The sequence below is a fragment of the Dromiciops gliroides genome, chromosome 3 (genome assembly GCF_019393635.1).
Source record: "Dromiciops gliroides isolate mDroGli1 chromosome 3, mDroGli1.pri, whole genome shotgun sequence".
In the NCBI taxonomy this organism is placed as follows: Eukaryota; Metazoa; Chordata; class Mammalia; order Microbiotheria; family Microbiotheriidae; genus Dromiciops; species Dromiciops gliroides.
In genome coordinates this window covers 249,865,368-249,880,062 of record NC_057863.1, presented here as the reverse complement: position 1 = coordinate 249,880,062, position 14,695 = coordinate 249,865,368, and the positions used below count along the sequence as shown (strand labels likewise).

At 38.4% G+C, this 14,695-nt stretch overlaps 1 protein-coding gene across 1 annotated transcript in view; it reads left to right on the top strand.

Annotated features, from left to right (window-relative positions):
* Nucleotides 1–4,241: 4,241 nt before the first annotated feature.
* The window catches only part of VWA3B (von Willebrand factor A domain containing 3B), a 211,740-nt gene continuing 201,286 nt past the window's right edge, over nucleotides 4,242–14,695 (top strand). The window contains exons 1-4 of the mRNA XM_043997092.1: nucleotides 4,242–4,305; nucleotides 6,257–6,481; nucleotides 11,099–11,193; nucleotides 14,401–14,651. Of these exons, the coding sequence (XP_043853027.1) occupies nucleotides 4,242–4,305; nucleotides 6,257–6,481; nucleotides 11,099–11,193; nucleotides 14,401–14,651 (635 nt within the window). The remainder of the gene's footprint in view (nucleotides 4,306–6,256; nucleotides 6,482–11,098; nucleotides 11,194–14,400; nucleotides 14,652–14,695) is intronic.

The following is a 14,695-nucleotide window of genomic DNA, read 5'->3' as shown; positions in this document are numbered from 1 at the left end:
AGGGTCACACAGCTAGTAAGTGTTAAGTGTCTGAGGCCGGATTTGAACTCAGGTACTCCTGACTCCAGGGCTGGTGCTCTATCCACTGCGCCATCTAGCTGCCCCCATCATTTCTCTTTTAAAAAGTGGGCAGCATTTGAAATCATTAGTCCTCTGGAATCATGGTTGGTCATTGCAGTGATCAGCATTCTTAAGTCTTTCAAAATTGTTCATTTTTGCTATGTTGTCATTATATAAATTGTTTTCCTGATTCTACTCACTTCACTCTATGTTAGTTCAAAGTGATGTTCAAATGACTTCTACTCCCCCTACACTTTTCTCAATTGTATAGGCTAATATTTGCAAGACCCCTCCATGATAAATTCCCTTATCCTTTCCTTTTTTCCCTTAGTATATCCTTTTTCTTCTTCCCCTTTCTTTCTCTCTTTAATAACACCAAAATATATCAAAAATCATTCCTAAATGTTCCATCTTATTTGACTCCCTCAGTTGGTCCTTTCTGGCATCATGGTTTTAGGGGATACTTATACCATCCCCCCAATAGAATGCAAACACTTAATTTTTATAAAGTCACTTTTGATTACTTGCTTGTATTTACCTAAGCCCCCATCTTCTTTTCTTTCCTTTTTTTTTTTAAATCAAGAATGTTTGGAAATCTTCTGTTTCATTAAAGGCCCATTCTTTTTCTTCTCTATGATTATACTCAGTTTTGTTGAGTAAGTTATTCTTGGTTGTAGGCCTATATCTTCTGCTAATCTTTGTTAAACTCAATTATTTTTTAATATGTGTTGTCTTATGGAATAATTAATTTCTATTTGGCCCGTTCTAATTTCCAGGGCGTCTTAATTCTTGGGTAAGATTTTGTATTTCTAGTACCAAGCTGTTAATTCTCTGTCTCTCCTCAATAGCTTTCATTTCCTTTCTAATTCTTTACCTTATCACTCATTTAATTTATAATATTATATTAACTCAGGGGCAGCTAGGTGGTGCAGTGGATAAAACACTCAGGAGGACCTGAGTTCAAATCCGACCTCAGACACTTGACACTTACTAACTGTGTGACCCTGGGCAAGACACTTAACCCTCGTTGCTCCACAAGAGGAAAAAAATATTATTTTAACTAATTAAAAATTCATTCAACATTTCTTCAAGGAATTCTACTTGATATATGGATAGTCGTCCTTGTAGGTATTTTGGATCTGCTCTTTCTTTCTGGGTTTGTGTCCTGGGCATTCCTGGTCTCATAAAAGCTCTTTACCTTTGTTTGTTTAGTCATTCTTCCAGTGATCTGCTTTGGGCAACGTGACATTAATCACCTAGATAAAAACTCAGGTTTTTGAGTCTATGATCCCAACCCCACTGAGAGACTTCCCCCAGCTCTGCTTTCCTAGGTGGGAACTCCATCAGCAATTTGCTTTGGGTGACCTAACATTGGGAGCTCTGGGCTCTGAGTCTGTGTTGTAGGCCCTAAGCTGTTGACTTGGATTGGAGTTGAATATGACATCAGCTCTGGGCATTCTTTTACTACAAGCCTAGTTTGGAACTCTATGTAAAAATCCAGATTCTTAGACCCTTTGGGATACCCCTATCTGTTGGCTAGGACCCTAGGTCTGAGTCTGTGATAAGCTTTAGGAGTTCTTGCCAGCTGACCTACTGTGAATCTCTGAACACTAAGTCTATACTCCCAATCAGAGATCTAGCCAGGAACTGAATCAGAAATATAATATCCTCTGCATTGGCTCTGAGCCCTGATCAGAACAGTAGATGGCACAGTGGATACAGCACTGGGCCTTGAGAGAGGAAGACAAGTTGTCCTGAGTTCAAATCTAACCTTAGACACTTATTAGCTGTGGGACCCTGGGAAAGTCACTTAATCCTGTTTGCCTCAATCTCTTCATGTGTAAAATGAATTGGAAAGGGAAATGGCAAACTACTTCAGTATCTTTGCCAAGAAAACCCCAAATGAAGTCATAGTTGTGACAGAAAAATGACTAAAATGAAAAATGTGGGAAATACTATGCTATTGGCTTGGGCCTAAGGCTGAGTCTCTGACAAAATCTTGGTAATCCTGTGCTGTTGCCTTAGCTCAGAGCTCTTCATCAGTGACAAGTCCATGATCTTGGCCCTTATTGCAAAGTTCCTCCCTTGGACTTTTACCTGTAGGTCAAATTATAATCTTGGGCTGGAAAGATAGCCCAATGTAATTTCTCATTTTTTCTCATTCACTACCCGGCCCAGCATCCTTTTTAGATCATTTTTGTAGTAGCTTGCAGGGGAGAGTTATGATATAGCAATTTCTTCTACTCTATCATCTTGGCTGTTCCTCAATAGCAGTGTTTTCTGAGGAGATAGTGCAGCAAGAAGACATTGCTTTCTTCACAGGCAATATGGCCACTCATTCTTTCTCCTGAGAGGTGTCCAGTCACCAGCCTGACATCTTCTCCAGGCTCATTTTATTTTTTCAAGAAGAGGACAAGGACTCCTGGGAACTATAACAAATCATTGCTTTGCTGTTGTTTGTCAAGTGTTGTTTCATCTCTGACCACAGAAGGACTTTTTTAGGGCAAGATGGGTTAGTACCATAGCTCTTACGTCATAGCTTTTGTGGGTGGTAAATAGCTTTGTCCCACAACTCTGTAAGGCAAATAGGACCCAGCAATTCAGAGGACAGTCATTCTTTACTAGTGATTATAATTTCTTCCAATGAATCCCCAACAAGAGATTCAGATCCTTTTCTGGAGTTGTTACTTGGGTTATCACACGGCATATATATTTTTTAAAACCACCTTCTCCTTTTCCTTCTTCCTAAACAATTTCTTCCTCTTCTCTCCTCCTCTCCCCCTCAGCCCCTCCTAATTTTCCAGTTTGGGTGTTTTTTGCTTCCTCTTTTTTCTATCTAGACTTCCTTTTCCTGCTCAAAGTTTCCCTTTTATTTACCAGAATCACATATAATCCTGGCTTGTTGACCTTTACAATTTAGGGCAAATCTTTTTCGGTTTTCTTTGCATTTGATTGATTTTTATGTGTGACGAACTTATTTGGGAAAAACCCTGGTTACATATTCCTATTAAATATACTCTGTAATGAATCAGCTCTTAGAAGAGAAAGAGAGAGAGAGAGAGAGAGAGAGAGAGAGAGAGATACAGAGAACCAGAGAACCAGAGAACCAGAGAACCAGAGAACCAGAGAACCAGAGAACCAGAGAAACAGAGAAACAGAGACAGAAACATACAACCAGAGACAGAAATAGAAAACAAGAGAAAGACAGAAACAGAAAACTATAGAAACAAATATAGACCGAAACAGACAATAACAGAGATATAGACAGAAAATAAGAGAGAGACAGACAGAGAAACAGAGAGTCCAAAGACAGAGAGAGAGAGATAAAGAGAGAGAAAGAGAGACAGAGAGGAAGCCTCCTCTTTTTAATAATAACAGGACAATTAACCTTGGTCTGATTGGAGATGTGAGATTCTCTCTGTAGGCTACAGGTCTCTGAATGGCTTGTGGAAATTTGTAAAGAATGTACCCTTTTGTTAGGGGATGCCCTTTCCAGTTCTCCTCTTGTTTTGCCTGGGTGATTTCCATTTTTCCAATCAGCTCCATTCTCTATAATGCAGGCATTTGTTCCCAGGTTAAACAAACTCTTTAGTGTTTTGGCTTGACTTTGCCATTTGGAATCACGCAGCCTCTCAGATCCAGTGTGGCCAAAACTTTTTTTTTCTCTTTCAAAACTGGGTCTGGGAAGAAAGAGTTGGCAATGCACTCTGTGGTTGCATGGGTCAGAGGATTCAAGTTATCTTTGATTTGGTAAAGGCCTCACCTTAGTTGATATGCAAAATTTAGTGCTTGAAAATTCTTTAGGTTTCATAAAAAGTCTTTGGGGAGCTTAATTAGGCTATTTTACAGGCCATTATTCACTTTAAATGGGGTGAACCACTCACTCCACATTCCATCTATATATTGTAAGAAGCACTCCAAAATATAACAAGGACAATGAGTGCTTTTGAGAGTAGAGAAAGGTTTACCAGTAATGTTGTAACAATTGAGATTGTTTATCTCAAGACACCCTTTCTTGCCTCCACAGGAACCACTTGCCAAGTTTAAAGGCTCCTTTGCTGGAGAAACTTGTGTATGAATTCTGAAAAGAAGACTGAGGACCATTGGTTTGTCCTTTGTTCTTTGAGTCCCTTGCTTTTCAAGTTAAAAGAAGAAGAGTAGCTCCAAAATCTACCTAGAAAATGACTGGAAACCTGCGGAGAAGACTTGTTTGGAGTGAAACTGAATACCATAAGGAAATAGACAGTTAGTATTTCTGTTTGTCCTAATAATACTGTTATATTGCCAGTAACCCTTGGTTGTATGTCTGGGAAAGGCAAGATATTCACAGAAGATAGGAGTTTGATCATTTCTTTGGTGTTCAATATTTATATTCAGTACCCACTTGGGCTCACTACTCCATCTTGCACTCATGATCTCAGGTTAGTTGGGTCTCCAGAGGGCAATGTCTTCCATATGGACAACATAATATAAAACTTATGGGTGTTTGCCTTTCTCCTAAGCAATATCCAAAGGCAGTACAGGGAAGCCTTTAATGTTTTTACTCTGAGTCAAAATAGGAGCAAATATGCAGTCTGACTTAATAAACATAACTAGAGCTTTGATAAAATACCCAAAGTCAGAGCCATAACTAGGTTGGGGGTAAACAGGGTTTTGTTGAAATATAGAGATCATTGACAACACGTGTACTCTTTTATTGGTATTGAAACTGAACTTAAGACTTAATTAGCAAGAATAATTAGTTAATTATTTTTGTTGTTATTCAGTTGTGTCCCCATTTGTCTGAAACAACTGAACAAGAGCATATTATATTAGGTAGATCAGGAATAAAGAAATACAGACAACATCTCCATTTGTTCTGGGGACCACCATCACTTATGCGCCCTTGGTGTAGAGGTAAATGGAGCCTCCTGTTAACCTCACCGCAGTGGGGTATTGTGTTATTAAAACTGCAACACTATTTGGTTTTTCAGGGGTGTCTTGGAGCTAGCTCAAATAGGCTCTGGAGAGACAATTGTTAAATTTTCAGTGTAAGCATTCACACCTCAGAAATTTGCAAAAGCTACAAATTAGATCTTGATTTATGGTTTCCCTGACTGCCCAGTGTGGGCAGACAGGTGGCAAAGTATATAGAATGCTTGGCCTGGAGTCATGAAAACTCATATTCCCAAGTTCAAATACAACTTCAGACACTGAGCTGTGTGATCCTGGACAAGTCACCTCACCCTGTTTGCCTCAGTTTCCTCATCTGTAAAACCAGCCAGAGAAGGAAATGGCAAATCATTCCAGTACCTTTGCCAAGAAAACCCCAAATGGGGTCATGACTGAATTGACTGAACAACCACAGACTTAAGAAAGTATTGCAAAAAATATTGACAATGTAGATTAAACTTAAAAGTGTCTTTTTTTTCCTTCAGAGAACATTTGTAAAACATTTATCAGCACACTGCTCCCTGATCCTCTACCTCTTGGATATACCTATTGGATATCAATCCATACATTAGCTGTGCCCTTGTAGGCTTAGATCTGCTTCTCTGACCGAGAAAGAATTTGTGTATCTTTTAAAATACCTCCAGATTGTCCCAGGATAGGTATTGAAAGCAATGCAGCCTAAGTATCCAATATAATATGCTTTGTGTCCCTCATTCTGCTGCTGATTCAAGCTACTTTTGTCGAATCTGCATTTTCTTGTCACTTTCCCAACCAACAACATGAAAGAATTAAGGCTCAGGTTTTAGTCATCACAGTATTGAAGAGATTCCTGTGGGATACCTTGAGTCACTTCTAAGCAAAGTCCGAGGTGTGACTGTTTTTGAAAGTTTAAAATAAAGTCAACAAGTTGAGGGGAGGAATGTATATAAGGACATAGTGAGAGGCAGAGGTGAGGGGTAAAAAGATGGACAAGGGAGGATATTTATAGCTTGACAGTGAAAAGAACATAAACTTGGAATTAGAGCTCCTAGCTTCAGGTCTGGGTTCTTTCACTTACTGTGTGATCTTAGACAAGTCAATTAGCCTCTCTAAGACTTTAATCTCCTCTTGTGTAAAATGACAATAGTATCTTCATTGTCTATTACACAGAGTTGCTGTGGAAGTCAGACGAGAGACTATATGTTAAGGGTTCTGTAAACTGTAAAATGCCACATAAATGTGAGCTATAACTTTTCCAATTGTGTTTTGGTCCCTTCCTTTACAGTGGTTTCCTGTGACCTAAACAGTGACGCAGAGTTGGAGAGGTTACTCCCATCCCCCAACTATGAAAGGCCACCGTCAAAGAATGTGGTGCCTAGCAACAGTCAGGGATACTTGGACAGACATAACCTCATTTCATCTGAGGAATGGCTTCGAATCCATGGACTCAAAACCAAAAAACTGACCCTGTCTCAGATTTTATCTCAGGTTGGATTTCCACATCAGGAAGGTATAGTATCTGCCAATCTCGTCTGGGACACTAACCATCATGTTGTGTGTCAATTTTTGTTCCATACATTATGGAACCTTTTGAGTAGACAAAAAACCCCCAAAACAAAAACAACCCCCCCTCCAAACCCCAAACTATCAACTCCCTGTAGTTCCAGAACGACTATTTATCTCTTTTCCTATCATAGTTTAGTGTGTTTGGTTTTATTCTAAATGGATTGGTTAATGAACTTATTGGGGTTTGTACCCAGGTTTCAAATGGGGCCATTGTTTTCCTTAAAGAAATCTTGCAGAAGACTAAGTTCCTCCTTTCCTTGTAGACTGTGTCTGAATCCTTTCTTATAATTTTGTTCAGTTTACACTATTGCCTTGGTCCCAAATTAGCCATATCTGAAACTTTATGCGAACAGGAGTCAATCTCAGATTTGGACCAGGTTAAGGAAAAGGACCAGATGAAATAAGAAGGCACCTAGAACCTGTCAAAGAACCCCAAAATTGTGGAAAATGCATTGGGTGAGCACTATATTGACCCAGGGACCAATTAATCAGCCTTGGTCTTGTCCAGTCTTGCTTAATATTTGAAAACTAGAAAGTGGGGGTATTTTTTAGGATGTGGAAAGTTTTTTAGGAGATAGGAAGTATTTTTTTTTAAACTTCTGAGATAGCTTGAATTAACTGGCAAACTGGTCTTTTTTTTTTCAGAGACTTTCTGATTTTCTTTCCATTCTCTTTGAGAAGCAAGTCTGTCCACAGGTTGAACATCTGAAAGGCAGAGGCTGTGCCTTAAGTTTTATTTTGTATCTGCATACAATCCCTCACACTATATAGTTATATGCTCAGTAGTGACTTGGTGAACGAATGGTCCTCCTGAATCCAGGGCCAGTGCTTTATCCACTGTGCCACCTAGCTGCCCCCAATGAATGATTCTTGAACCACAAAGTGTAGCAGAGCTACAGTCCTGGAGAGGGGTCAGAGGGAGGTCTTTTGGATTCCAAGGTAACAGATGGAGTAGAAAGTTGTATCTTGAATTTGACTCTGGTCCAATAAAATTAGATACCACAGGAAAGGTGACCTTTCAGAAATTTTGATTTCAGGTTCTGGAAGTGAGCACAGAAATGTCACTTGAATTGAAATGAGTAGTCACCACACCCTCAAAGGTGCCACATGCTATAGTTGTACCCTGTTGCTACTTCTAGTCTGTTCAGAGCAGCCAGCAGTTCTTAACCTTTTTTGGGTCAGGGACCTTTTTAGCAGTCTGGCAAAGCCTATGGATCCTTTCTTAGATAATGTTTTTTAATGATAAAATACATAGGATTACAAAGGAAATCAAAGGTTAGTGAAAATAAAGATGCAACATTTTTCTCATCCAAGTTCATGGATCCCCTGAATCCTTTCCATGGATCCCTTGATGGTCTGTGGAGCCCAGGTCCAGACTCTCTGTTTTGATGATATTCCCAGGTTGGAGGAAATCTCAGGCATGATGATAGGATTGTTAAGTCTGGTAGAAATCTGCATAGGTGGGATTAGAAAGGAGGGCTTTTTATTCATTCATTTTTTGTTTGTTTTTTTTTTGTTTTTTAAGTGAGGCAATCAGGGTTAAGTGACTCGCCCAGGGTCACACAGCTAGTAAGTGTTAAGTGTCTGAGGCTGGATTTGAACTCAGGTCCTCCTGAATCCAGGGCCAGCGCTTTATCCACTGTGTCACCAGCTGCCTTATCCATTTCTTTCTTTCTTTTTTTTTTAATTTTTAAAAAAATTTTTTAGTGAGGCAATTGGGGTTAAGTGACTTGCCCAGGGTCACACAGCTAGTAAGTGTTAAGTGTCTGAGGCTGGATTTGAACTCAGGTACTCCTGAATCCAGGGCCAGTGCTCCATTTATTTCTAATAGAATTGGATGCCATGTGTGATTTAGTAACTCATCACTGGGAATATTAAAGTTTGGAAGATAACTTATCCATTAAATACCCAATCAGTAGAATCCAGCCTTCCTTTAAGTACTCTGTCTCATGGAATTTAAATATGGTATTGTTAGAAAAAATCCTTTCCATCTGAAAACATGTTTGGCTTGGAAAATTGATCCATTTCTTGATAAGGGGGGGTGGGTTCAGAAAAAAACCATAACAAGACCTATATGAACTGATGCAAAGTGAAGTGAGAAGAACTGGGAGATCATTGTGCCTAGTAAAAGCAATGTTGTAATGCTGATCAATTGTGGAACACTTGGCTACTCTGATGAATACAATGATCCAAGACAATTTCAAAGGACTCTGGATGAAAAAATGCTACCCACCTCATCAGGGAACTGATGAGTGCAAATTGAAGGATAATTTTCTCCCTTTTTTTTGGTGATATGGACAATACAGAAATATGTTTTACATGATATCACATGTATAATGAATTGATATCATTTTTCTTGCCTTCTCAATGGGAGGGAAGGGGTTGGCATGGAGGGAGAGAATTTGTGACTCAATTTTTAAAAGAGAATATTAAAAACAAAAATAATTTTTAAAAGAATAAAAAAAGAGTACAGTATTACAACAGATGGAAAACCAAAGTATTGTACTTGTATCCACAAAGTATTAAAAAAGAATCAAAGCATTAAATAAAAAAAGAGAAAAAAAGAAGAAAAAATGGATCAATTTCTCTCCTCTTCTTCCCTCAACTCTAGAAATATGATGTCAAAAATTAGAAGGCAGGAGATGATTCTATAACTCCTGAATCAGAATAGGGTCTGGAGAAGTAGTAAGAAAGAGCTCTCGGCTGGGAGGTAGGAGGCTTAAGTTTTAGTATGGCCTTTGCCACTCGATGGGTTACAACTTCTCTGAGACTGTTTTTTTAATTATAAGATAAGTTGGATTTTAAAATAAAATTAATTGGGACTTAAAGTTTCCTTCAAGCTCGAGGAGTCTATTTTTCCTCTTTTAAGAGCTAGGAATTCTTTGTTTAAGGCTTTTGCATAGTTCCTACCTTTTTTTTTTTCCACTTAATATTTGCAATAGTTCTCAATTTGAAAAAAAATTGTGTTAGATGGCTTTGTTTTCATAAAATGTGTATTTAAAAGAAAAGTTTAAGGGTCTACACAGACATATGAAGACCCTATGAGAATTGAAACTTAATTTTGAAATAACTCTTTTAAAGATCTTCTTAGAATGCTGAAAGAATAAATATTTGACACTTTTGGTGATATATTTTATAGATGAGGGAAGTGAGCCTTAGAATGGTTAAGTGACTTGCCCAGGGTCCCACTGCTAGTAAGATATAATTTCTTTTCTTTTCTTTTTTTTTTGGGTGAGGCAATTGGGGTTAAGTGACTTGCCCAGGGTCACACAGCTAGTAAGTGTTAAGTGTCTGAGACTAGATTTGAACTCAGGTCCTCCTGACTTCACAGCCAGTGCTCTATCCACTGTGCCACCTAGCTGCCCAGTAAGATATAATTTCAACCAAGTCTTTCTTCCTCCAAGTCTAGCACCCCATGCTGTTGTTCCCTAAAGTATAATATATATGTGAGATTAATTTTTTCAGTCCTGAAAACCAGGTTAAAATCTAAGTCTTCTAAGTTAAATATAACTTCTGATTATGCATTGAAGCTTGTGCCTTAATCAGTCCAAAAAAAAAAAGCACTAGGGGGAAGGGAATAATCATTTATATAGTCCCTATCATGTGCCAAGCACTTTTTATAAGAATTATCGGGGCAGCTAGGTGGCGCAGTGGATAGAGCACCAGCCCTGGAGTCAGGAGTAACTGAGTTCAAATCTGGCTTCAGACACTTAACACTTACTAGCTGTGTGACCCTGGGCAAGTCACTTAACCCCAATTGCCTCACTAAAATATATATATATATATATATATATATATATCTAGATAGATAGATAGATAGATAGATAGATATAGATAGATATATAGATAGATATAGATATAGATATATAATTATCTCATTTGAGCTTCGCACCAACCCTGAGGGGTTATCCTACTTATACTGTTGAGACAATTGAGTCAAACAGAGTTTAAGTGACTTAAGTGGGGTCTTTGGGGTGCTCAGGAGGACTAGTGGTTCTGATGTGAGGACTTGCTGAGCCTGGGTCGGACAAAGACCCCAAGGCCATCCCAGCATCCAGGGTCACTGGATGAATACCCTGGAAGAGAGAGTAAGGCTGACAACTTTGTGCAACTCTGCCTCACTTAAATCCAATTCACACACAAGTCAAGATATCACCCGTGATGTCATTGGTCCTCTTTGAAGGTGTCAGAGGCCAGACGTGAACTCAGATCTTCCTGACTCCAGGCCCAGCTCTCTAGTCACTGTACTTCCTGGCTGCCTGAGACAGATTGTTTGTAAAACATAAGGGTTAGGTTAGATTGCCCTTAACTTGAGAATTCTATGATTTTAAACCAAGAAATTAGCTATACTTATCACTCACATACACAGGAAAATTCCAGGTGTAAAAAATGATTATGTTTGTATGTACTCTTGAAGTGTATTATTATTTAGAACAGAGTATAAGGTATCATCTATTGATATCACCAGGGCTGTTGCCTAAACTGTGGCAGACAAAAAAAAGAAAAATAAGAAGAAAAAATAATAATTCACCCCAATTTCTGTTTTTCTTAAAAAATGCAGATTATGTGTCTTCAATAGGGAGAATTGTGGCTTCCCGGTATGCAAATGGTCTCTTTCGTCAGTTCTGTAAAGCAGAAGATGGCACAGTTTACAGGGTAAGTGAATTTATCAAAATCTATGGTCTTTCATTAAAAGATGATAAGGTCTGAGCAATGGGATGTTGAGATAAGATCTAGATGAACAAGCACAAAAGCCAAGCTGAGGTTTTATCAAAGATTTTCTTTGGATAGTTTAATACATTTATGTTTGATACAGTGATCAGTAATAGATTTCATTTATCACAGAAAGATTATTGTTATTTAGTCGTTTTGGTTGTGTCTGACTCTCCACGATCCCATTTGGGCTTTTCTTGGCAGAGGTACTGAAGGGATTTGACATTTCTTTCTTCATCTCATTTTACAGATGAGGACACTGAGGCAAACAGGGTTAAATAAATTTCTTAGGGTCGAACAGCTAGTAAGTATTTGAAATCAGGTTTAAACTTAGGTCTCTCTGACTCCAGGCCCGGCACACTATCTATTATGCCACATAAAGATGCAATTAACCTATTAGAGAACAAGGAGTAAAGAACATGATCAAAGACTCTAGTCCTTGAGTATCAATACTAACTTGTACCTTGAAATAATCTGTAAGACCGGAACATAGGAGTTACCTGAAAGCCAGGATAGGCAAATCCTGTTGGTTGAGGAGTAAGGCTTCCAGGCAAGGAAAGGACTATGATATCATAAGCTTATTATGAATCAGGTTATATTTTATCCTTTCCCTAAAGTAATTTGGGACAGCTGGGGGTGTTCCTGGATTTAATTCTCTTATAATTAATTATTTAAAAGAAGGTACTGGATTTCTTTTTTCTACATTGAGTGCATGGCACAGAATCATCTCCCCTCCACTGCCAACCAGAATCATAGAAGCCCAATTCTCTCATATTATAGATGCGGAAACTGAGGCTTAATGAATTTGCTCAAGGTCACTCAGATAACAAATATCAGAGCCAAAATTTGAACTCAGATCCTTTGACTCTTGTGGTACAGTGAAGAGAGGGTTACAGGCATGGAATCAGAGGGCCTGGGTTTGAATTCTGGTTCTGCCCTTTACCACCTGTGTGACTTTGAAAGTTATATAGTCTCTAGGGCCTCAGTATCTTATCTATAAAGTGAAGGGATTGGAACTTTGAGGGCCTTTTCAGCTCTAAGTATGTGATAGTACTTACCACTGACCTCATTGTTTCTCTGTCTCTACCAAAAAAGGAATAATTATCAGCACATAAAAATGTCTATTTAAAAATAGGTACTTGACACCTGCCATAATTCAATTTCCTGCAATACTGCACAATTGTATCTGATCTAAGCTGTGGACATAATAGTGGTTTTGATGTTCATATTATCTAGACATATGCTATGGCACGAAGAACCCTGGATTTGCAGACAGAAGACCTAAGTTTGAATTCTGGTTATTTACTACATGTGCGACCCTGGGCAAGTTATTCCACCCTGCCAGGCCTCAGTTACCCAAACTATAAAATGAAAGGGATGGATTAGATGTCTCTAAGGTCTCTTTCAGCTCTAAATGCTAGGATTCAATTGAATTAATTTTATTCAGCAGCCATTTGTTAAGCTCAGGTCAAGGCAATATGCTAGCCTAGCAAAGACAAAAGCAAAATATCGTTTGCTCTCAAGAACATTATATTTGATGAGAGGATAAAGCATGGATACAAATTAATAAATGCAAAGTCATCTCAGGGCTGGGGGACCACACAGCAGTAATAACTGGGGGATAGGGAAGATGAGGAGAGGCCTCCTATGAGAGATGGTACCAAGCTGAATCTTGAGAGTAGCCAGGAGTTTTAAGAACTAAAGGGGCAACTAGGTGGTACAGTAGATAAAGCACTGGCTCTGGATTCAGGAGGACCTGAGTTCAAATTCGGCCTCAGACACTTGACACTTACTAGCTGTGTGACCCTGTGCAAGTCACTTAACCCTCATTGCCCCCCCCCAAAAAAAAAAGTGAAGTGAAGGAAGGAGAATGCTAGGTATGGGAGACAGCCTGAACAAAGGAATGGAGGTGGGAAATAAAATGTTATTTACCAGGAATGCTAAGTAGGTGGATTTGGCCGGAATGTAGGAATGCATGAAATGTAGAAATGTGAGATCAATACAGAAGGGTACAGTGGCATTAGATTGTGGAAGGTTTTAACTGAACAACAAAGGGTCATTTCCTCCTTTTCAGGGGAAAGGAAAAGAAATAATTTCTTACTGTAGTCGATTCCTTAGAAATTCCAAATATACAGGTTTATATTGCCTAGAGGCAATAAGGAGCTCCTGGTCCTAGTTAGTTATAGCTATTATGAAGGATATGTTATGTCATAACTGTTAAAAAGACCCAAGATACTTTATAATGGTGAAACTTTGGATGAAAATATGAAAGATTGGAGAGAAAGACCAAGGTGGTCCTGGCTATGAGTGCTGAGTAGCTATGATACCATAGCTAATAAATCTGGGAAGAAATATTGGTGAATTACTGAACATTCCCCAGCAACATTTATATATAATATATTTAGGAGAATTTTGTATGAGAATCTCACAACCTGTTTTACTAGTGTCTCTTCTTTTCCATTGAATTTCTTGAGGATGGCCAAGTGTTCTTATCTAGAGATTGCCCTATAACCATGCATATAAACAAACATTATGAAAGTATTTTTTAAAGGTACACAAAAATTATGGCTATAATCAACTAGCTTTCTCCTTGTAGGCAGAATTACGGCCTCAGAGGATCTTTTAAAGAATCTTTCAGTTGAAAAATTTGGAAGGAATAGGTTATTATGAGACTTGGCTGACATCTCTCTCTTTTTTTTTTTTGGACATATCTTTTCATAAATTAATCAGACCCGATAGATTAGGCAAGTGGAGTTGACCAGATTTAATTCTCTCCTATAGACTTCATTGACTTTTAAATATTCACCATGAAAAATGGAAACACTTTGAGATTACATGAGATTTCTAGAGCATTATTTGTCCAAATCCCAGCTCTTACACTGTGTATTGTTTGCCAGACATTTCATTTTTCTAAGCCTCAGTTTCCTGATCTGTAAGGTGGGCGTCAGAATACTTATGAGATTTACCTCTATTGTGGACCTTTGTAATCCTTTAAGTGTTATAAATGTAAATTCTTCTTATTTATTGTTTGATTTAGGTGAAACTCTTCCATAGTTAAGGACAATGGGATGATAATCCCAGTCTACTAACACCAAGAATCCAGACTTTATCTTGATGGTGGTATCTCTTTGTACTTTTGTTTGTATAAAGCTGACAGCAAAAACTGAGTTGATTTACCCATTTGTGAAGCATTTAAGTGATGCCGTGGGATGCTTCAAACAGAGGATGAATTGGTTGACCAGTGGAAGTCGGCAAATTTTTGGTGTAATCTTGGACAAATGTATCACCATAGTGCTAGATTTTGGTTCTCTGGATGATGAAGAATTTAGCCTTTGCCAAGATGCTCTCGTAATGGTCATTGAGGAACAGGTGGCTCATCTGACCAGATTTAACCTCATACGGTAAGTCAATTCCATGTTCACTAATAAATAATCTGAAGAAGGAT